Source organism: Sphaerodactylus townsendi, linkage group LG04, assembly GCF_021028975.2.
Source record: "Sphaerodactylus townsendi isolate TG3544 linkage group LG04, MPM_Stown_v2.3, whole genome shotgun sequence".
Taxonomy (NCBI): domain Eukaryota; kingdom Metazoa; phylum Chordata; class Lepidosauria; order Squamata; family Sphaerodactylidae; genus Sphaerodactylus; species Sphaerodactylus townsendi.
This window is the reverse complement of record NC_059428.1, coordinates 109,692,503-109,716,218: the sequence shown is the minus strand read 5'-3', so window position 1 is coordinate 109,716,218 and position 23,716 is coordinate 109,692,503. Positions and strand designations below refer to the sequence as shown.

Sequence of the window (23,716 nt, the reverse complement as noted above, 5' to 3'; positions counted from 1 at the left end):
GCCAAGTTGAAAATGCTTCTAAACTAAAATTTATTAAAATGCCCCCTCCCTCGACCAATAATTGACTGACATCCTTTTGAAGGTTAGCTGGTTTGCTTGCTTATTTGCAAAACTGCCTGTGAGGAATTAGATTTAAATCTCTCTGGTACTGATCCTTCCGTCTTAAATACTGTGCAAAGGAGAATGGTTGGCTTTTATATCCACTATATATATGTGAGAGCAGGTCTATGCAGCCTGTTTTGGTTCTGTTGGTCCCCTTCCCCCCGCCCCCCGACACTCACATTGTGTATTATGTACACTTAACGTCCGTCACATGCAAGCTCTAGAACAGGGGTAGGGAACCTGCGGCTCTCCAGATGTTCAGGAACTACAATTCCCATCAGCCTCTGTCAGCATGGCCAATTGGGCTGATAAATTGTAGTTCCTGAACATCTGGAGAGCCGCAGGTTCCCTACCCCTGCTCTAGAACTTGAAATCTTTTTGAAACAGAAAACAAGCATGGTGTAGTAGGGGTTGGCTCCAGTCAGTTCTTTCTCTCATGCCCACATGTCCTTGATGATGTGCATGCCCAGCATTGCCTTCTGCTGATGCAGAGGACTTTGGATCCAGGTTTGTGTCGAATGGCTTGATACCTAGAAGCCAGGATGTTTGGATCCAACACATACCTTGTGTAGTAAATGTTGTGTAACAGGATTCTTGTTAACTGTTTTCAAGGGCTGCAGTACTTCAATCATTCTTAGCTAAAGGCATTTTACAGTTTAACTTTAGCGTTTAATTAGCTAGAATGGTTCAGAATTGGTCACAACTTTGTGGAAAATGTTATTTTTTCAACTTTCTTTAAATTTGTATTGTGAATTTTGCTCCCAACAAAATTAAAGGGAAGGCTGTATGTGAACTCTGCATCTGAATAAAGGTGTGTAAATCAATTGAATTTGGACAAATGTGCTATTTTGCTTCAGGCATTCAAAGAATGTGAGATGGGGAGCAGGGCTAGGGGGATAGAAGGTAGGGCATGGAAGTTATTTCAAGGTGGCTAATGAAGTTTATGCCCTGACCTGGATGGCCCAGGCTAGCCTGATATGGTCAGGGCTTGGAAGCCAAGCAGTGTCAGCTGAGATGGGAGTCCACCAAGGAGGCCCACGGTCTCTGCACACAGCCAGGCAATGGCAAACCACCTCCGAACATTTCTTGCCTGGAAAACCATATGGCTGTCACCATAAGTCAGCTGTGACTTGATGGCCAAAAAATTTCTATTGCCAGGAGGCCAAGGGAACAGACCTCAGTACAGAGTTTAATTCAGCTCCTAAATACCCAGCTCCTAAGTAGTTCAGATTGAATATGAAAACTCCAGTCCACAATAATGCGGGTTCACAATGTTCTCTTTCCCTCCTGACGTTATGAGAGTTAACTTGGATGAGATGCCAGGTTCCCAAAGCAGATCCTGTGTACACAGTAACCTAGCACTGTTATCTCACATCTTAAGCAGAGTCAAATGATCTAGTGCAGGGGTGTCCAACTCCGGTGCCCCAGATGTTCATGGACTATGATTCCCATCAGCCCCTGCCAGCATTTGGCCATGCTGGCAGGGGCTGATGGGAATCGTAGTCCATGAGCATCTTGGGCGCCAGAGTTGGACACCCCTGATTTAGTGATAACTCCTGTTAAAGGCACACCAAAGCTCTGCATTCATATATCTTCCTCTCTCATGGGCTTCAATGAGGAAATCAGATTCCTCCATACAGCTTTCCCAGAAATAAACTCTGAAGTTTCCACAGAAAGTTGTACTGGGAATAGTGCTGTTTCTTCATAAATGATCAGGTGGGAGAAGTGAACACAGTTTGCAGACGAGATCAAATTGCTCAGATTGCAGCAACACAAGCAAAATGAAAGTAAGCGGTGCATTCTGCAGCAGAAAGATGGCAACTATGCTGGTGGAAATGGAATTGACGGGCTGAGAAAAAAAATTGGGGGTAATGGTGGATAACCCCATTGGTGTCATGTGCGGCAACACTAAAAAAAGGCAAATTCCATGTTAGTGACAATTAGTAGAAGTGTTGAAAACACAGCAGTCGTTACCATATTTCCTTCATGGAAACCTGTGGGGTGGCAGCACTTGAAATACTGAGTACTGTTCTGGTTGTGAGTACAAAAGATATCCAGTTGGAGATGGCAAGGAACTTGCCAAGGGTTTGGAGCATCTTACAGGGTGTTTTCATTTATCACAAGCAGTTGTTGTTGGAAGGCCATGACATTGTGGATGGTGTAGAGAAAGGTCTGTGTTCCCCGTTCTGACGGTACTAGAGCTCCAGGTCTCATAAGGAAATTGGACAATCAATGCAGGGCAACCAGAGAACACTGGCGTGCACTCCATGTGTGAGCTTCTCAGGGACATTTGGTTGGTCAGTGTTAGAAAGAAGTTGGGCTAAGTGGATCCAACTGTTCGTTTGAGTTAGATGCAGTTTAAGAGGTGGAGGCTACCATTCTGTACTGCCAATGAAATTCCATAGACCCAGCATGCACAAATAGACCGCTTGTCAGTCAGCATTCCACAAGGTTTTGGAATGCTGTTTTTTATTACAGTGGAACTGCTGAGCCACAGTGGTTGTTGTTGTTATTTATTAAATTTCTAGACCACCCTCCCCCCCTAGGTTTGCAGGGCCTTATACTCCAGATGTTACAGGATTCACTTCATTGCCTGCCAGCATGGCCAACTGGCCATGCTGGCAGGGCTGATGGGAATTGTAGTCCATAACATCTGGAGTGCTGGGTATTCATCACTGCCTCGATAGGACATAGGGACAGTTGAATATAAAATGTACATAAAACAAATAATTATCAATAATGTAAAATGGCTGTCCTTTCCTTCCTCCCTCCCCACCTTTATGCTCACTGGAGGCCAGATGAAATGGCAGTAATGTATTTAACCAGGCTGGCCAAATGCCTGAGCATCGAAACCGCCTTGATAGTTCCTGGAAACTCTGCAGGTCCCTGTTCCTTCTGAGTTTGTTCTGTCAGTTGGCCTAGCTCTAGAGGCCACATGGAAAGCACTTCTTCTTTTGTAGTCTCCAATAACAACCCCTGTTGTACTCTCTCTGTGCATTCTCACAATTAGGTTCTGCAGCTGTGTGGAGCAATCATTGGAACTTCATGGAGCAACTTCAGAGAGCCTGCCAACTGGATGGGGGCTCCTAAAGAACTTCTCTGTTTGCTGCTAGCGTGCATGTGTTGTAGAGCAGAGGTTACTGTGTCATTCAACTCTTTTGCATGTATGCTGAGGGGAGCAGGCGAATGGTACGGTGAGCTTACACATGTGATTTTTTTTTTGCACAGGTGAGCTTGAGAATCTTGTCAAAAGCTTGGCTGCCCCTCCAACAGTCTGGGCTAAAATGCTGAGCACTAGTACCCCCTCTAACCATGGTAGGGAACTGCGTGGAAGTTCCCTTCTACTGAATGGCACAGGGCTGCCTGCGAGAACTCCCGTCTGCATGGCTGCGCATTTGCGCAGCTTATAGGGAACATTGCTCAGCACAATGCTTGCACCACAGTATGAAGCCCCTCTTCCTTGTAAACTGTCTAATTCCTCTAATTTTCTGCCCCCTTTGGCCTTTCAGCACTCCACCCAAGAGTATGGGATGATGGACATCTGCTCTGAAAAAGCTGTTTTGTGCGTGTGTGGAAAGTTTGCTTTGCACTGCAAATACAGTCCAGAGAGCATGGGGTGAGGAGGATGAGGATGGGTTCATGGGTATGCATGGTGAGGAGAAAGCTCCTTGAACTATTTTGTGTGTGTTCTAAACCCAAATGAACCTGATTGTGCTGGCTTGTCAGTGCACCTGTTGCTGCTCACCCAGAAGCTTCCCTGCCCTCTCTTAGTCTAAGCTGGCTGGACACCCTTTGACAATCATAACTGGCTCCTCTCCTCTATCATGTCAATAGCAGATTCTTTCCAGCTCACATGGCAGCTCTTTGGTCCCCATACTGCCACGGGGAGGATAGAGATGGCTCTGGAAAGGCTGATGGCTACAGTACCACAGCTTCAGAAAAGTCACTCCTACATCTTAAAAGGGGCAGAAGGTTCTTGATTGTGGAACAGACCAGGGTCAGGCCCGTAACTAAAACTATTGGGGCATACATAAGTGCATGACTATGTCAGGGGGCACTAGAGTTACCAGGTTCCTATCATATGCCCCCTTACTGCCCTGCCCCTAGGGCAGTTACATCAGGGTCCCCTCCTATTGAGGGGTCCTGCCATCCCCCCCCCCCATGGGGGTAGGTTTTAAATTGGGGTCGGACGCCTTTTATTATGTATTATGGTTTTTTGCTGTTTTATGAGTTTTAAGCTATTTTATGGATTACTATTAATGTTTGTTACCGCTGTTTTAAAGATTTTAGTGACTTGTTTTACCATGTTTTATGCTGTACACCGCCCAGAGCCCCTAGAGGATGGGGCGGTATAAAAGTTTAATAAATAAATAAATAAATAAAATAAACCCCAAGCTTCATTAGGTAGAACTTAATGATGTCATAGACTGCAGCCCAGTGATATCCTGTGGGGACCGGGTGATGTGACATTGAATAGCAGTATTAACAGAAGTACATCTACTTGCTATCTGTGTGTAGTCACCCATGTATGTTTTGGAGAAACTGGATATCTGCCAGACACACAGTGCAATCCTAAACAGTGTTATACCCTTCTATGTACATTGAAGTCAAGGGGCTCAAAATCATGTAACTCTACTTAGGGTTGCACTGCTGGAAAAAAATGTAGTTGAGCTTTGAGTGTCCCTTACTGCCTTGTTCCTTTTACATGTGCTGTAATTATCACAAGCAGCCCAGCCTGGACTCTTAGAAGAAGCCACCTATCTCTGCAGAACATCACACCATCAGCTATCCTGAGAAAAGTGATGCTAAGATCATACCTTGCTGATTTAATTACCTTCTTCCTTATCTCAAGAGATGTCTTGGGAAAGTGAAGTTAGGGAGAACAATGAATCATTGCTTCAATTGCTAAAAAAGCAGATTCCTTAATTGCTCCTTCCTGCAAATCATTTCTTCCAACCTAGTATCTCCTAATACCTGGTAGTTCAATGTATGTTGTGCTGAAGGGGAAGGAATACTGCGAAGAATTATTCTGGGCACATTTCTTGAAGACTTATCAAAGACTTGCTGTCTGTAATATAAGGGGATTAGGTTTCAGACTGCCTGGATATTGTGCCCACCCCCCTAGTGAAAGTTTCAGGAGTTTAAACCTTCCAGATTGTTCCAGTTTTTCAATTCTTTAATATTCTAATTCCAGATTTTGGGAGGAAATGAGGACAGGTCTCAGAGAATGTTTCACAGCATTCATTCTTTCACACAGTGGAATGAGAACCTGAAGAATGAATGCTTTTAATTCAACAGCAAAACCACCCAGAAGTTTCCTAGGACTTGATTCATAGTTTTCTCTCCTGTAGCAGAGTATGCAGACATGAGCTTGTGAGCTTGGTTGAGTGGGAAGTTACATTGTATAAGTAAAGCCCTACAGGCACATTTATAAATCAGCTTTTTTTCTAAGCAAGTGCACCAAGTCATCAGTGTGGCTGTAAGTTGGCAGTGGAAAGTACTGTTAAATCCGAACTGGTGGAGTTTTCAAGGCAGGAGACATTCAGAGACGGTCTGCCATTGCCTGCCTCTGGGTAAGAACCCTGGACTTGCTTGGTGGTCTGCAATCCAAAAACTAATCAGGGCTGACCCTTCTTAACTTCACAGATAAGGCCAACTTCGCTCTAACTTACAGAACAATTATGAGGACCTGTTTTTGTCCACCTTGGTTGGACCCAGACTTATGTTTTTGTAGGTGCAAAAGGACTTCCACATGGAGAGCATCATTATCCCATCTCCCATGAAGACTATCTGGGGCTGTCAAAGGAACACAAGGCAAGGAAATCCTTGCAGCCACGGAAATTACTGCACCAAAGCTCCTGATCCAGAAGCAAAACTGGAAGTTTCTTCCTATGCCCAGTTGTCCACTGTAAACAGTTTGCACCTGTTATATTATCATAAAGTATTTCTGTAGGCCAATTCTGACTGAGTACCTTAAGATGCCGTCCTGGCAATTCTTCAGAATATAAGAGCAAGAATGAAACTGGAAGATCTTTCCCATGTGAACAGTCTTCCTCCTCCAGGACTGCTTGGGGGTCTTAATTAAACGGGCACAAGGCACCATTTTGGAAGAGTACACCTATGGAGTACACCACTGAGTACAGTTTTGGTGGAATGCACCCAGCCAGCAGCTAATATGGTCTGCTGTCTTACCATGCTGTATATACGAGTCAGATTGGTATATAAAAGAATCCCCAGTTCTTACACAGTGCAAGACAAGGCAGGTTGGCTTTTAAGCTGAATCTTCTTCACAGGCCTTTCTCCTGATAGAAATACAGAAATTTACCAGTACTTGACGGATTTCACAACACAGTTGCATTTGCCGATGTCCTTTGTGAAGGTGGATGCAATCTACTGGCTTTTGTACTGGGTAATGGGATTTCTTCGTAGGCTATTTTGACAAAAGGGTATTTTACAGGTAAAAACCAGTATTCCAAGTTGTAGAAGAAGTAGAAGTGACGCTGCAGAATCACTTCGTTGAATATTTTCCAGAAGTTTCTGAAGACGTCCGTGACTGAATGATAAGGTTTGAAGGGAGAATAGAAGTCCCTGATAGCCATAGCCAGTGTTTTGTTGCCTTGGGGTCCAAAGATGGAGGTTTCATTCCCAAGGCAAATGGGCTCTTTACTGAAGAGGGTAAGAGTGGTGTAATTGGTCTGTATCTTTTTGAAAACTGCTCCCAAGTCCGCCAGTTTTTGATACATCCTCAGGACAAATTTGGAGCACTCATAGGCCTCAAACCACGCTGGCCCGCTCCTCTGGACTCTCTTGGACCATCCAGGTCTCGTAGTAAATTCCAGTTCTGTTATCGGAGTCCACCCATTTTGCCATCTGGTTGAACATAGCTCCTGGAAGGGAGGCAGAGAGAAACAGCTGAATACTATCACATGAGAGGGAGAAGAGACGCTCCTTTCCCCAATAGCAGTACAGGTCTAGCAGTGCACGAGTGTCCATATTTTTCTTTTTCTGCATGAGGTATTCCATTTTTTCCTGTCACAGGGAGGAGGGAGGAGCTGTGCCGGGCATTAAAGCCCTGCCTATAACATAACATTTACCTGCTACTGAAATGCCCCAAACAGCCTGCACTTGGCATTTATACCTCATAATTCCCTTTGCAGCCTTCACGTCAATATGCATATTCCTTGTTCTTTCCTGATCACTACCTTCTACCCACTTCCACCCACCACCCCAAAACATGATCCACAGGCCTTATGTATGCCCCTCTTTGTTGCTCCTCACGCAGAAGCATGTGTGTGCAGTCCATATTGCATATCATGGTGTGATATGTACATACACTTTCCCCTTCTCCCATCCTGTGGACAGAGCTATGCTGATTAAGATTAAGCTAAGTGTGTGAATTGGCCCCAAGTCTTTAATGTCTCTCCTTCCGCAATTCCTTGATGCCATCTCTGCCTCTCTAGGAAGCTGGTGACCACAGGAATCTTCCCTCTATTCCCTCCTAACAGAGACAAACCCAAGAATGTGTCCTAACAGCTTGATGCTTTCATCAGAGCAGGCACAGGATTGCTTTTCATTTGGAAGATGGATGACAAAGCATTGGGCACAATCCAGCTATCCAATTCAACCAGGAACGTGTGGGTATGTGGTTGAATCTTTCAGGGCTGATATCAGTGGGACTTAGGAGCTTAACTTCAGCTGCATTATATCTTAACACGGAACTCCCCAGACAAATCAATCTGACCCAGCTACACAAAGCCACAAATCATAAGATCTGTCATCTTTATGTCTATTAAAGATTTTAACTCCAGTTCAGCTCTTGGTGTGGTTTTTAAAACCCGTCATTACAGGATTAACTATGTAATTCTATGCAAGACATTAACTTTTCATCTTCAATACCAAAACACAGCTAGAAATTCAAGCTGTCACCAAATGATGACGGCAGCAGCCGGCCATTTATATTTCCCCCGCTAGCCACTCCCCAGCATATATGATCCCCACCCAAATTTGGCAATTTCTACTCCACTCTTCGGGAACCTTTCACATTTCCTGGGCATCATTTTGACCCTTCTCTTAAGAGCTGCTATATGTAAAACAGGATATGCAGAATAAGGCTAACTCTGGAACAACAACTCTGGATTCCACTTCAGCCTCTGTTTAGACTTTCAAGAGCACTACAGAGACTGAAGGGAGAGTCAGCACCTTTGACAAGGGCAGAGGCCTTTGATGCATCTCATTCTGCAGCCGCAATCATGTGATCAGTGGGTGTGATCCCCTTGACAGCTCACTCTGATTTATCAACTGGGTGTCTCCTGCCCTCTAAGTGCCACACAGCCATTGATTCACTTCCCTCCACCAGTAGTTTAGTTATGTTACCTTTAGAACGCCTGCAAACCGTCTAGAAGTAGAGGCAGTTCCCCTGCACATAATGCTGTTTCGAAATGCAGAATCTTTTTCATGTCAATTTTATTGCAAAGAATCATGGAAGAGCCACCCTGATTTCTGTGCCAAAATCATAAGAGACAGGAATGGTTTGTCTTGTTTCTTGGAAGTTTTTTGGGCCGCAAGTTGCGGCTGGCTTATGGTGACCCTGTAGGGCAGGGGTGTCAAACCTGCATCCTGGGGGCCAGATGAAGTCCCTTGAGAGGGTTTATCAGGCAAGCCAGCTGAGGCAACTCCCCCTTGCTCCTGGTCTGGTCTGGCCTGGTGAGCCTGCTGTGGGTTCACCAGTTCAGACACCCACCCTGCCATCCTACCCCACTCCCAATCTGGTCTGGTGAGTCAGCTCCCATGTCAATCTGAGCTGGTGAGTCCAGCTGAGGCAGCCATCCCTGCTCCTCCAGTGTTGATCTGGGCAAGTTTGTAAACTCGCCAGCTGAGGCACCCTCTCCCCCTGGCAGGACCTGGCCCAACCATCACATTTATGTCATATCTGGCATTCAGAACAAATCGGTAGGAAAACCCTGCCATAGGGTTTTCCAGACAAGAGATATTTTGTCAGCCTCTTCATAGCAACCCTGGGTTGTTTAGGCTGCTACATGGCTTGTATGACAGTGAAAAAGAATGCAAAAGTAAAGAACTTTACTTCTAGAGGAAATTGCTGATGTTTAGGAAGGCTGGGGGGTACTGAACAGGCTTCTGGAGGCAAACCTGATAGTGCCCTACACCTCTAGGACTCTCCACAGCTCACAGAGAGACACATTTTCTTCCTCCCCTAGCATGAGGCCTGAAGTTCAGGGAGGCTTGGGGCTTCCCCTGTTCCTCTGGTGGTCGAAACTTGAAGGTGGGAAGCTCCTGCCAACTACAGTTCCCACTAGGCAAGGGCCTTGTGTACTTTCCTGAGACAAAGGGCAGGTGCCACATTTGGGACCAGTGCTCAGAAGAGCCAGAGGGGCTGGATCCTGAACCACTGAGTGGTTATCACTGAACTACATGTGGTTGCAACACGTGAGTTTTTGTGTGTTCGTTCACCCTAGAAGAGCAATCATGCAATATTAGCTCCTGAATCCTAAATGCATAAACAATCCACAGAACTAAGTTTGGATTTTTTTACCGGAAATGGTGGTGACCAGAACCAAGGTTCCATTCTCTTTCCAGTGGGCGTCGTTGATCCCTTCGTAAAAGCAGGCAGCGCCTTGATTACACCAAAAAGGTGCGAGCATGTCAGGGCGGAGGTGCGGAAATGTACAGTTCCCCAACTGGGACAGTTCATACCACTCCATCGTATAATTCTTCCCTGTTAAAGAGTTCTTGAAGCCAACAGCATCATGCATGATTCTCTGAAAAGAAAAACAATAGCTGACCCACTGATTCCCAGGGAAGAACTTTCCAAACAGGACATGGCTGTTTCTTCATGGTTTCTGTGCACCATGTGGAATTGGAACCTCCTGCTCAGAGACACAATTGTGAAAGTTGTGGACTGGAGGGAGAAGTTGGGGCTTCCTGCTTCAATCTCCTTCACCCTTATAATACTGAGTGGGAACTTCTCCAGGGGCTTGCTTCTCAGAGATTCCTGACCTTGAATTCATTCATAAATTCAGAACAGTGGACACCCCAGGATTCAATAGGGGCACATAATTCTTTTGTTACTATAGATGCTATTTCTCCGCCTCTAAGTATTTCAAAACAAGTTGACTGCAATGTGCATTGCACCCTTGCGTTCTGTGTCCCTTCTTTGCAGCCCCCTCCCACCTTCTAACTGGGGTAAAGGATTCAGGAATCTCCAGTTCGGCTTGTTGCTGACAAAGAGAGCTTTGACTCTCAAAAACTCATACACCAAAAATCTTGTTGGTTCCTAAGGTGTTACTGGGCTCTAATTGTTTCTTGAAAACACTCAACATGCACGGCTGACAGGGTGCCATAATTTCTGAAGTCATCAATCATACTAATGGAATCTCAGCCTGGGATGGACACCTCTAGATCTGGGCAAAGGCATTTCCCCTCCCCCATCTTGCTTTTGGCCACCTGCAGTGGGTTCATTTTGCCCCCATTACAGCTCACCGTGACAGAGAGCAAGAACATGGATGCGAACTTTCCCTTGCAAATGCATCTGCTCCATCCACTGAGAAAAATGTGGGGTTCACATCCATAAGGCCTTATTTCTTTTTATATTTATAGTTAAATGCTCATACTGAATAAAGCTACTGATCAAAGCTACAGCAACCTACAACCCAATCCTATGCTGAATTAAGCACATCCAACAGCCCAATCCAGAGCACCAGGTGGGTGGGGATGGTGCTGCGGCTGCCGTGCCGCCTCACTGCCTCTAGACAGCAGTGTAGGGAGGCAAAAAATAAATAAATAAAGGACTCCCCGCCACCAGGAAGGCCTCCATTTGGGTACATAGACCAAAAGGATAGCAGAAGTCAGAGTCCTGGGCCACAGTGTAACTGGAGCTGACTAACGTTGCCTCCACCCACAGCAATGCCTCCAAAACACCCCCACTGTGCCAGCAGGGCTCAGTGCTGTGAGTGGGCACCTTGGAGGGCTGCAGTGGCCATATCTGCCTCTCTGCCAGGGTAACTGCCCCAAGAAGGACAAATCAGCCAGTGTGGCCCCATGCCACCTCTGGGAGTCATTCCAGTCCACCCCCATCTGTATTGGACAGTCAATACAGTAAAATTAACTGGCTTAGATACTCAGACTCTGCAAAACACTGGTCTATTCAGGAATTAAAATACAGTTTTTATGCACGCCAGCTGAAAGAACAAGCCAGGATTTGCAAAATGCAACCTCTTCATTTGAAGCCATCTGACAGTTGGACTGGAAAACCCAGAAATATCTCTCCAAGATTTCCAGCAGGGCCCTTCCAAGATCATCTTCTAACTGGAGTTCCCATGATCAAAATGAAGTACCTTCTATGCACAAAGCAATGTGTTGCCAAGAACCACAAAACCCTGCTAAGGTTCAGGAATACACAGACTTTCTACATCTCATTTTTCTGATTCTGGGCAGGTTTGTTCTGAGTTAAATCCTGGTGAATTCGAAGGGCTTTGCTACCAGAGAACTATGCGCAGGACTGCAGCTGAAAAACAGACTCTCCAGACTGACAGTGCCGAAGTACTAATTGTGTTGTAATTTGATAAATATGGAGTTCTATTGCAAGATGCCATGGATAAGGGAAAAGGTACAATGTAAACATGTTAAGTAAATTCCTATGTCTAAAGTGGTAGAGTTCTAGGAAGGCTGTACCATGTAATTAACCTGTAGACAAACCCTAAGCAAAAACAACCTTCACAAAATTAATACCTAAAAAAGAGAAACAAATTCACGCTATTATTATACCTTGTTTGTGATTAGCATGACCCAGGACCCAACTTTAATTCCTCCTGAATATTAAAAATGTGAAAGCTGTTGTTTTTTTAAAAATCCCAACATGCATGGAAGATTCTTGAAGAGGTCAGGAGATGGAAGGAATACAGCTAGATCAGGGGTAGGGAACCTGCGGCTCTCCAGATGTTCAGGAACTACAATTCCCATCAGCCCCTACCAGCATGGCCAATTGGCCATGCTGACAGAGGCTGATGGGAATTGTAGTTCCTGAACATCTGGAGAGCCGCAGGTTCCCTACCCCTGAGCTAGATGAACCAGAATTCCTGTGGCATTCAACAGCCTAACAATTTGTTCCAGCATAAGTGTTTGTGAGTCAGAGATCATTTCATCAGATGCCTTAGAGTGCATATCCTTTAGGCTGATTTGTTGAATTTTTTTATTTTGTTCCTAATTAGGGTAAAAGGAGCAGCAGTAGCGTAGTGGTTAAGAGAAGATATACTCTAATCTGGAAGAACCGGGTTTGATCCCCAGCTCTGCCACCTGAGCTGTGGAGGCTTATCTGGGGAATTCAGATTAGCCTGTACACTCCCACACACACCAGCTGGGTGACCTTGGGCTAGTCACAGCTCTTCTGAGCTCTCTCAGCCCCACCCACCTCACAGGGTGTTTGTTGTGAGGGGGGAAGGGCAAGGAGATTGTCAGCCCCTTTGAGTCTCCTACAGGAGAGAAAGGGGGGATATAAATCCAAACTCTTCTTCTCTCTTCTTCTAAAAGTGAAAGGATGGGGTGACGGAAAAGACAGCAGCTTACCAGTTGACCCAAGAGGTCTCCATATTTGAACTCCCAGACAGGCGCTTGCAACCGATACACCTCAAAGACATCTTTGTCGTTCATTACTGGAATGGAAGTACCAGTTGGGCAGAAAGCATAACGAGCCTGGCAAAAAGGATCCACCGGAGGACGTGAATCAAACCGCCTGCATTAAATTAAAATAAATACATTAAAAATAACACTTGATCAGTGCACAAAAAGCTAAAGCTGGTACCTACCTCTGGGCTGTACAGTGATGAGTTCTGATTTGGCTGTTTTGAGTACCCATCCATAACCTGAACACTCAGCATTTTGCTGCCCCCCCCCCCCCCAACACACACCCCACACACCCACGGAGCGAGACACTCCAGGGTTCCTCCATGCATCTTGTGCTAAACATTTATCTGCCACCTGACTTCAAAGATGCCCAGGACTACCAACATTCATGGCAGGCCACTCAAAGTAGGAGCATTTTTGTTTACACGCAGAAATCAGGAAGTGGAAGTGGAGGACTAGCTTGCTGAAGGGATCAGTGGCCAACTCAGAGAGCTGGGTTCAAATCCCCCTCTGCTTTGAAGCATTCTAGGTGTCCTTGGATGGGTCCCAGACACTAATGTACCTCTTCACATGTCCTGAGCCTTGTAGAAGCAGAGTATTTTTTTTTTAATGCACTAGTTAGGTCAATTAAACAAAACATTTCCTTTGCTTCTGCACGTACAAAGCAAGGGGTGCAGCAGGATTCTAACACTTAATCTGTTTTAAATGAGTGACACATGCCAACTGTATTTATCTAATTCAGGGTGCCCAACTCTGGCCCTCCAGATGTTCATGGACTACAATTCTCATCAGCCCATGCTGGCAGGACCTGATGGGAATCGTAGTCCATGGACATCTGAAGGGCCAGAGTTGGACACCCCTGAACTAAGAGTTGGACATCCCTGCTCTAATTCAGCCACTTGAAAAACATACCCAACCTACCCAGACTGTGGGTCAAACCAGCCCTTCCCCACTATTGTCAGTTCAGGTAATAACTCCACGTCTTCCCCAATCCCTGTTGATTCTTATTCCCTCCACCCTGTCTGATGCGGGCAGAGGGGTAAAGTGTTCAAATGTCGGCTGGCATCTCTGCTCCTGCACTAGCCCGCAAGAGGCTCTGGTCACAGCAGGACCCTTGCTAAGAGCTGCCTCTCTACCTGTCGGATGCAGCAGACCGACTCACCTGTACGGGACGGGCCATCGCAGGGGCCCCGAGCATCCCACCGCCAATCCCAGGAACAGCGGGCTCAACCACAAGAGCAGCAAGGATCGTCCGCCATGACCCTCCGCCATCCTCACCGCAACTCCTCCAGCATTACTCTTCTTGGGAGATTTATTCTGTCATCACGCCCTGCAGTCAGCTGACTTCAACCCATCACATGACAAGAGGCTCCGCCTTTTGCACATGCTCACTGAACACTATGAAGCCGCTGAAGGGAGAGACGGGCTTGGGGCGCTCTGGGCTCACTTGCAGAGGGCGAGGGGCCGGTTGAGGCTGCAGTCCTGTTCATTGGGGAGTCAGCCCTGTTTAATGAAATGAGACTCCTCCGTAGGTTTGCATATTACGGCGCAGTCCCTCTGAAAAGGACGTCAAGGTGCCCCTGTTGCAGTTAGGCGCAATGGACTGACGACACCTCCTCCCCCCCCCCCACCCCGGAATTCTTGGTGGAAATGTTCCTTACCCCCAGGCTCTGGTGGTCCCATTCTGCATAGGAGCTTTGCACCGCGTTCTTGGCTGGAAGCATCTTGGTGGTTGAATGTCCTGTCCCAGTTATGCAAACTGGCTCACTTTTTTGAGTCGTATTAGTTGGTACTAACAAAAGACCGCTGCTGTTACAAGTGGACCTGCGGGCTTCCTCTGTGAAGAGGGATGCTGTGTAGGCTCTGTGGTTGTTCGGCTTGTTATAAAAACCAGTAAGAACGGTGGGCCCTCACAGATCCTGTCGCGTGTACTGGGATCCCGTCGGGTCCGATGCAGAACACAAACCACCGTCTAAATCTACGCGTTTATCCGGGAATAACTCCTTTCCCCAATAGACCCTCCTAATTTGGAATTATGCCTAGACAGAAGCGCAACTTTCAATCTGGGCACAGGTGTCCACAAGGGGAAGTGTGCAAATGCGCGCACACCTGGCAGGAAACAGCCTCAGATCTTGCTCCCGAGTAAGAGGCCACATCCTGCCTCGGGTGGAGCATGCCCAGGAGACCACATTAACTCCCACCCTCCTTTTTTTCTTTTCTTTTCTTTAGCACCGCAGCTGCGCAGTAGCTAGAGAAGGGGAGCCCGGAGGCGGCCATGGGGAAGAGGGTGGCCCTTGTGCTGGCCGGCTGCGGGGTCTTCGATGGCAGCGAGGTGCACGAAGCCTCGGCCGTGCTGGTTCATCTCAGTCGGGCTGGAGCAGAGGTGAGGCTGCAAACTAACCGCCGATCCCCAAGAAGATAAGCTCGTGGGGTCCCCTTTGCAAGCAAAGCCCTTTCTCCCTCCCTGCCCCATTGCAATGCAAACTCTATGGGTAGCAGACACACTCTCTCTCTCTCTCTCTCTCTCTCTCTCTCTCTCTCTCTCTCTCTCGACTGCTCCTGGCCAGGGAAGTAATCTCTCAGCACTTCCTTTGCAGCAGGTGTTTGTAGATGCTTCATCGCTGAAATGCTAAATTAATCATTTTCAAAGAGCCAAGGTGCATTTTTATCCCTAAGAAAAGTTTGTCTAGAAATTTGTAGGAAGGATTTGGGAGTCTCTAAATTCAGAGACTGTCTCCAGGCTGCTGGGGAAGATGGTTTTTGCAACCCAGCAGGGAAATATTACTTTGGTGCTCTGTTTTCTGATCTACACTGGTTTGTTTAATATGTTAATATGCTCCGTAGGCCCATGGCTTCTGAAAAGATTGCCCCAGGATTGAAAGGCCACGTATGCATGTTCCAAAATACAGGCCTTTTCTGGTAAAAGCCGTATAAAGAATTAGAAGCTGCAGCCATTGCTTTTAGTGGTGGTATTTTAAAACAAAGTCAAAGATTCAGCAAAAGTAAGTTTAAGCTGTTATTTAGTGAGAATTAAATTGTGTACCCTGTAAACACAGTCTGCCTGGTAAATGTTGTGATGTGATGTCACCCCATAGGTCAGTAGTGACTCAGTACTTTCATAGGGGACTGTGTTTACCTTTAAATTGCATACTGAAGGTATTATCAACGCATTTTTGAAAATTGTTAATTTATTTACTTCATTTATAATTCTCCTTTCTCCCAATTGGGGACCCAAAATGGCATACATCGATCTTCACATCTCCATTTTATCTTAACAACAATATTGTGAGGCAGTTTCAGAGGGTAACCATGTTGGTCTGAGGTAAAACAACTAGATTCAAATCTAGTAGCACCTTTAAAGATCCACAAGATTTTTGAGAGTTGAAGGCCCTTGTTATCTGATGAAGAGAGTTTGGCTATCATGACAACAGTACATAAGAACATAAGAAAGAGTCTGCTGGATCAGACCAGAGTCCATCTAGTCTACCACTCTACTACTCGCAGTGGCCCACCCAAAAATCATGTTGATCTCTGAGGTACAGTTGGAATCAGGCTGAGAGAGTGTGATTGACCCAAAGTTGTCCAACCAGCTTCTCAAGGCAGAGTGGGGATTTGAATCCAGTTCTCTAAGATCCTAGTCTAATACTTTAACTAATATATCACACTGGCATATGTGCCCAATCAAAGATTAATTGTGTTTTCTTAAAACTAGTTGGCATGAAATGCTGAAGTTTCTTGATCTGTTGTACTTGACAGTACATTGTAATGTATCCAATGCAACAGTTACCCCTTTTCTTTTCAGGTGAAGATCTTTGCACCCAATATTGAGCAGATGCATGTAGTAGACCATTTAAAAGGCAGTCCAAGCGACGAAAAGAGAAACGTCCTTGTGGAAAGTGCCCGGCTTGCAAGAGGCAATATCCAGGATTTGGCAGAATTGAAAGTGGGTGAATTTGATGCTGTTGTTTTCCCAGGTGAGCCTTTTGCTTCCTTTCAGCAGCGATCGAAACAATAATCCTCTTTCTGAAGTGATTTCTCCCACTCTCTTCCTGCACTCACCTTTTAAAATTCTTTAATAAAGCCTTCTTTTGTTTTATGGTGTGTGTTACTCAGAGATTTACCAGAACCAAATCCAAATGAACTTGGTTACATTACTGTATGAAGACCTTGACAGCTCCTTCAGCTGTAGGGTCTCAGGCCTAGTTTGAGAAAGAGGTCAGTGGGGTCTAGTGGGGAGGTGGGGACTGGTCGTTTCAGAGATATTTCAGCCTTTAAAATTCAAAGACAACCTCCTGCCATTTTGTATATGTCTGTGTGTTCACCATTACCATAGCTGATTTATGGACACCTTGTAAGTTTTTTAAGGTAAGAGACATTCAGAGGTGGTTTGCCATTGCCTGCCTCTGCATGGACTAAGAGAGTTCTAAGGAAACTGTGATTGGCCCAGAGTCACCCTGCAGGCTTCATGTGGAAGGGAGGGGAATCAAACCTGTTTCTCCCAATAAGAGTCCGCCACTCTTAATTACTACACTACATTGGCTCTTGGCTCTTTTGTTTACCAAAGAAAAAAGTGCCCTACCCACTTGAACAATTAAAACAGACAGCACTATTATTTTCATTGGGATATAGTTTGGTTATTGTTTATATAAAAGGGCCTTGTGTATCTACACTTATTGCTTTCTTAAGTGTCTTCCCTTTGGCTTTCTCGTGGCACAGATTCTGACACTGTCCCGCTTCCCAGGAAGTGTTTTAAAAAATCACAGTATTTACCTTGAGGTCATTGGAGAAACTGTAGAACAGGTCGGTCCCTCTGCTTAATAGTATTGTGGACTAGGAAGCTACCTAAGCTTGGACCACTTCAGCTGTGGACTTAGAAACATAATTTTCCCTTAGGTACTCTGAATCCTCCACTGCTGCCTCCAGAAAAGGGTGAGTGATGAGGAACAGGGAAGTGAATTCCCTCAGAATTAGTATAAAAATGCTCAGCAAAGTGTACCTTGCAGGGAAATTGGGTGTATACATTTCCATAACCTCAATGGACTTTTCATTTGGCCAATAACTTAAAAGTTTAATTAATTTTGACACTGGGGACAAGTGACAAACAGAGTGTTGGCCTGAACATTTTTGCAGTGTTTTCAAACTGGATTATCTGATAAAAGTAATGCTCAGTTGTCCTGTCTGAGTACAGGTTGTTTTTACAGGAAGTAAAAGTATCCTATCCCGTGATATATCCCTGAAGCAAGCCATGAGGATTTTCCATAAAGTTACTTATAGGTAACAGATGGACACATGCTATCTGATGACCTATTTGTATTGCTGACTCAGTTTCCAACAAACGAATTGCAGTGTTCATTGGGAATTTCTTTTCTCGTTGGGAATTTCTTTTTTTTTAAAGCTTCTTGGTGATAACTTTGAAATTCTGTAACAGCACTAACATCGTATGTCTGCTGGTGGTCTTTTGAGCCATTATAGTGATTAAGAGTGTTGAACTGGTATCTGGAGGTCCAGGTTCAAATCCCCACTGGTGCCAAGGCAGCTCACTGGTTAATCTTGTGGCAGTCACATGGTGTCATTTTAGTCTACCTTACAGGGTTGTTGTAAGGATACGTTGAAGGAGAAGAGAATGATATAAACTGTTTTGACTCTCCATTGAAAGGTTATAAATGAATCAAGTAAATTAAGATAAATTTTGAGCATCCGTGGAAGGCTGTTCTTTGTAGGCACACTTTTTTCAACGGTCTTTTAGAATTTAATAACTTTGTGACTAATTTTGTATTTGCCTTTTCCAGAAATCAGAGATGCTACAACCACAAAAGCATGTCTGAATTGGATGAATTTTCTTCCCCCTTTTTTTACTTTGGGTGGGAATGTGCATAATTGCTAAGCTGAAGGCCCTGAATCTTTAGGGCGTAATCTATTAAGAAAACTGTGCCATACGTTATATGAGGCGGGGCAAGGGGAGGAATTCATTACATCTGAAGGAAATATTCTTCTCACTGGGACTGATTGCATCAAAAAGCAAATTCATAACCCTTCCTTGTTTTTCTTTTCAGGGGGGTTTGGAGTAGCAAAGAACCTGTGTTCCTGGGCTGTGGATGGAAAGGACTGCACTGTCAATGAACTTGTGAAGTCAACCCTTGAAGGATTCCACAACGCAAAGAAACCCATTGGCTTGTGCTGTATCTCCCCTGTGTTGGCAGCTAAAATTTTCCCTGGATGTGAAGTCACTGTAGGCTACAATAAAAATGTAGATGGAAGGTATAAGAAACTATTTTAATTAGACTTTTTTGACAATTAATCTGCCCTTTTCAGACTTGCTTAAAGTCAGAGGTGGCTTACTTTGCTCTGGTGAATTATCTTGGCTTATTTGTTGATAAGGGGTACATTTCTCTGTTACTGTTTGATCTCTTGACTGTCTTCAACTTAGCAGACCACTATTCATTCATTAACCTTTGTTGGCATAGGTAAAAGATCAAGGGTATTATATACATTTGATAAAATATAGCCACGTCTTCAGTTCGTCTGATATTACAGTCGTTTAAAAGCAGCCGAATCTTGTCCAAGTTGGAGATAGATGAGTATCTGTTGATATGAAGCTCAATAAATACTCTTCTCTGCTTTTTGTGTTTGTGTAGTACAAAATAGAATGTGTTCAGTGGTCTCAACTTGCTTGAGGGAGCAATTGCATAATCGTTCTTTCAAGGGAACGTGAAAAAATCTTCCCCTTGTGTCTGCCAAGGGAAGAATGTTTAGACGAGCCTGCATAACTGTTGAGGTTAGGTTAATAAGATACGTTGGCCAGTAGACCACTGAATATTTGTTGATGCAACTGAAGTTGGTCACGGGAAAGCACTTGTGTGCATTAAAATCTTTTTTGTTCATGTGTGGAAGGAGCGTCTTGACTTGGAATGGCCAGGACTAGCCCAGTCCAGTCAGATCTTGGAAGCTAAGCAGAGCTGAGTTAGTACTGGGATGGGAAACCACCAAGCAAGTCTAGGGTTGTGATAGAGAGGCAGGCAATGGCAAATCATCTGTGTTTGTTTCTCACCTTCTGGATCACCATCATTCGACTGTGACTTGACAGCACTTTCCAGCATCTTAGAGAATAAATGTGTGTGGCCAGGGGGAGGGGTCTGGGGCTGAATTAGCATCTTGAAATTTGCCCTGTGACATGCCACAAAGCTTTATATAGTCTCCCATGGTACTTCTTAATTAGGACATCTGTAGCTTTGGAGCTGCATGTCATCAATAAACTGATGAAACCGAGCTCTAGATTTCTTTTTGAAAGCCTTCAGAAGCAGCTGTCTCCTTCCAAAGGTGGTGGTGGTGGAAACACGTGGAAGCTGAATCCAGACATAATACAGGTAGTATTTTGTGGAAAGACAGATGCCCTGAAAGTGTTATACTTTTGCTGGAGTTAACGGTCTCTGGATGAATCTGTTGAGAGGTGGGGGTGGTAGATTCTACCCTCTTGTTAGTAATTAACCCAACTTTTTTTTTCTAAAAGTGCATATTTCATCTTATATAGAATTTGACTCTCTTGTTGGACCTAACTGATGACCCTACTGCTTCACACTATTGCAACCTCAAGGATAGACTACTGTCATGTGGAGCAGCCCTTGAAAGCAATCCAGAAATTGCAGCTGGTGCAAAATTCAATCGCCTATTAGTTGGTGCCCACCGTTGCACACCCTGTGATGACAACTTTCCCCAAGCTACCAGTGTGTTTCTGAGCTCAGTCCAATGTTCTCTTTCTCTCTTGTAGATTTCCTGACTTTGAGACGGCTTCTGCTATTGAGGAACTGGGGTGCAAGCATGTTTGCAAAGGTGTGAACGAAGCCCATGTTGACTCCATCCACAAAATAGTTTCTACTTGTGCTTTCATGTGCAAAGCTCCTTTGCATGAAATCTTTGATGGAATTGGAGCAATGGTTGGTGAAGTCATGAGGCTTGCATGAGGTTGGAAGGTTGTGCTCACCCACACTCTTGATGTCTGCCAGTAAATATGCCACACACACAGCTGGGTGATTGGTGAAATGAATAAAAGCATTTAACTGAGTTGAAAAGGAATCTTAAACTTCAGTTGTTGACTGTTCAGAAGATGTGTTTTTATTATTACTCTTGTTATTTACGTCTGTACCTTTTTACCAGAATAACTACTATGAAAAGATGGGGGTGCAATTTTATATTCCTGCTTTGGGCGCAAAATTAGCTAGTTATGGCTTTGTTTTCTCTTCTTCCCCTTTGTCTTGAAGTAAGCACAGTGTGGGCTAAACTGTTCGTAATGTTTGTGTTAAATAAGCACAAAGTTAGCAGCTGGTTTTACTGGAGGGGAGGGTGCTGCTGATGCTTTTCTCTGAGCACGTACTATCTTGCCTTTCGGTTGGTAACTGCAGGTCCAAATAACTCTGTGTTTGGCCTTGGAATTGCCAGTTGCTGATCTCCTTTGGGAACCCTTCATTATGCCTGTAAGTAGTAGGTGGCTGCCTTCTTGGGCATTATTGTTTGTGCTCCATATTTAAAATATCAGATCTCTGTTCCCAGGCAATCTTAATGTGTTCACCACTACAAATTATGCAGATATGCATACTTGTCCTGCATTTTGAACTCTCTTTTGCACCGTTCATTCTGGTTTTGCTCACCACGGAAGGAGTAAGTAAGTAGCACTTATAATACAATAAATCTTATTCAGCCACCATACTTCGGCTTCTGAGCACACAAAGACTTTTTCAAGCATATATTTGCATTCATAAGGACTAGAAACTTGTGTGTTTAAAAACTGAGAGTCACAGAGGCCTGAATTCTTGGCAGTCTCTTAGAATTACACATCATACCTGTGGCTCCGAGTTCAAGCTTGGTCGGAATTAATTTCCATTACATTTAAATGTTCCTCTTGAAGTTAGAGCCAGTGTGGTGTAGGGGTCGGGTGTCAGACTATGATCTGGGAGATTCAGGTTTGTAATCCCTCCTCTGCCATGGAAATTTGTTTGGTGATCTTGAGCCAATCATGCACTCTCAACCTAACCTAGTTGTTGTGAGACCACAAGGGCAGAAGAGGGAAATTATGTAAGCCAGTTTGGATCCACACTGTGGAAACATGGAGGTCATAAATGAAGTAAATAAAAATAAACATGTTTAAGAGTCAGTTGTTCTTGAGTTCCAATATAAAAAGCTGTTTCTCAAAGTAGCAGGGCTTTGTATGGGCAGTGCTTGAACAGCACTTCTTCCTATTATAGTGCAGAATTCAGATTAAAAGATCCAATTAAAAGGCCATATTTTCTTTTTAAAAGTACCCAGACAAAAGCCTCAGTCATCCCACTTGGGTATGTGAGCCTGGAAAAGGGATATAACTTAGGGTTAAGGGTCCACTCTCGTCTCCATTGGAGCTCTGATAAGTAGGCTTGTGTGTGCTCCGTGGACTAAAAATACTGCAGTCCAACTGCAAAAAAGCTGCATCATGTGGTCTGAAGAACTATGCAAATTAGCAGTTCTATTTATGTTTTATTTCTTGGCTTTCTAGACTTTTATTTTAAAGGGTTTGACCTATTGGAAAAACAAAGGCACAAAACCAGCACAAACCGAGCATGTTTTCATATAAATTATCTGACACCATCAAAAGGCTTTATGGAAAGTTGTCAGTTAAAAGACTTGCAGAAAAGGAAGGTCAAGATCTGGCCGTCCTGGAACATGAAAGTGTTGTGCCTCCTCCACCCCCTGGGCCTTCAAGGTAAAGGATGTTCTGCATTCTTTGGGTGGTTCCAGTTGTTAATGTGTAATTGTGAGCCTTGTGTTTCCTTGGGGAAAGCAGTGACGGTCCTTTTGCCGGCAGACCTGGAGAAGAAAGTGCTAGCAGCTTAATGAGATGTTATTATCTCCATGCCTCCATTACCTCAACTGCCCATTTGCTCCCATGAACCTTATCCTACTGTAATCACAGAAGATCCTACTTAGATCCATCATGAATGTGGAGATTTTACCAAAGATTGACATGGGAAGGCCTATGCTCACATTCATTAGAAAGCCTTTATTTACTGTGAAAACTTCTGCCCTCCCCCAGAGGGCTCGGGGCAGTGAACATCACTATATAATCAATAAAACCAGCATAGACCATCACCCCACCATTTTTTGAGGGGGAAAGTCTTACGAGTGAGATGCTTTTCCTCCTGAAGTGGCTAAACATATTTGCTTTAAGAAATAATTTTGCTTTTGAGGTACATGCAGCTAGAAACTAATTGTACTTTTGCTTGGACTGAGTTGTCATTGCAGTCCTAAGCAGTTATACCCTTCTATGTCCATTGGAGAACTGTTTGGGATTGCCCTGCTGTGGAAGTGTAAATTGTGCTCTCTTCCAAGAAGAAGAAGAAGAATTTGGATTTATATCCCCCTCTTCTCTCCTGTAAGGAGACTCACCCCCACCCACAACAAACACCCTGTGAAGTAGGTGGGGCTGATAGAGCTCCGAAGAACTGTGACTAGCCCAAGGTCACCCAGCTGGCATGTGTTGGAGTGCACAAGCTAATCTGGTTCACCAAATAAGCCTCCACAGCTCGTGGCAAAGCGGGGAATCAAACCCAGCTCTCCAGATTAGAGTGCACCTGCTCTTAACCACTACACCACGTTGGCTCTCTGAACAGAAGTTGGCTTGAGAAATGATGCAGCTTTGTGTCTCTTTGGGAAGTTGGAGGGTTTAACTCTCATTATTTAACCTGTTGGCTGCTACTGAGACACCCACACGCCATACCCTCAAGCTGCTTTTGCACACCATCATTGTGCTTTTGTGCATTTCTCAGGTTTCCTGATTTTGCTTTGTTCCTTCTGAAACCTGCTTTGCCCTAAATCATCTAGGAGAGACTCCAGCAAAGCTGGAGTAGCGACCACATGGATACGAAAGTCTGATCTTTCCTGGCCCTGCCCACCATGACACCCTTTTCCCTGTCCCATTCTATGCAGCCATCGTGCCATTTAAACCCGTAATTGA

The 23,716-nt window shown here is 44.7% G+C and overlaps 2 protein-coding genes across 2 annotated transcripts; one reads left to right on the top strand and one right to left on the bottom strand.

The window, feature by feature from the left end:
- Positions 1-5,260: 5,260 nt before the first annotated feature.
- CLN5 (CLN5 intracellular trafficking protein) lies at positions 5,261-14,369 on the bottom strand. The gene is given in 5 exon segments (XM_048494290.1): positions 5,261-6,888; positions 6,890-6,989; positions 9,653-9,878; positions 12,682-12,847; positions 13,901-14,369. Coding segments are annotated over 5 exon segments (1,047 nt in total). The 5' UTR covers positions 14,011-14,369; the 3' UTR covers positions 5,261-6,443.
- On the top strand, positions 14,149-20,804 carry LOC125431468 (glutamine amidotransferase-like class 1 domain-containing protein 3, mitochondrial). Its single transcript, XM_048494291.1, has 5 exons — positions 14,149-14,270; positions 14,968-15,121; positions 16,541-16,712; positions 18,792-18,996; positions 20,504-20,804. Exons 2-5 carry the CDS (start codon positions 15,014-15,016, stop codon positions 20,694-20,696), a joined length of 678 nt encoding a protein of 225 aa, XP_048350248.1. The 5' UTR covers positions 14,149-14,270; positions 14,968-15,013; the 3' UTR covers positions 20,697-20,804.
- Positions 20,805-23,716: the final 2,912 nt, after the last annotated feature.

Coding starts and splice junctions, on each gene's coding strand:
- LOC125431468 (XM_048494291.1), top strand. CDS start 15,014: ATGGGGAAGAGGGTGGCCCTTGTGCTGGCCGGCTGCGGGGTCTTCGAT. Junction 15,122..16,540: donor TCAGTCGGGCTGGAGCAGAG/GTGAGGCTGCAA, acceptor TTTTCTTTTCAG/GTGAAGATCTTTGCACCCAA. Junction 18,997..20,503: donor AATAAAAATGTAGATGGAAG/GTATAAGAAACT, acceptor TCTCTCTTGTAG/ATTTCCTGACTTTGAGACGG.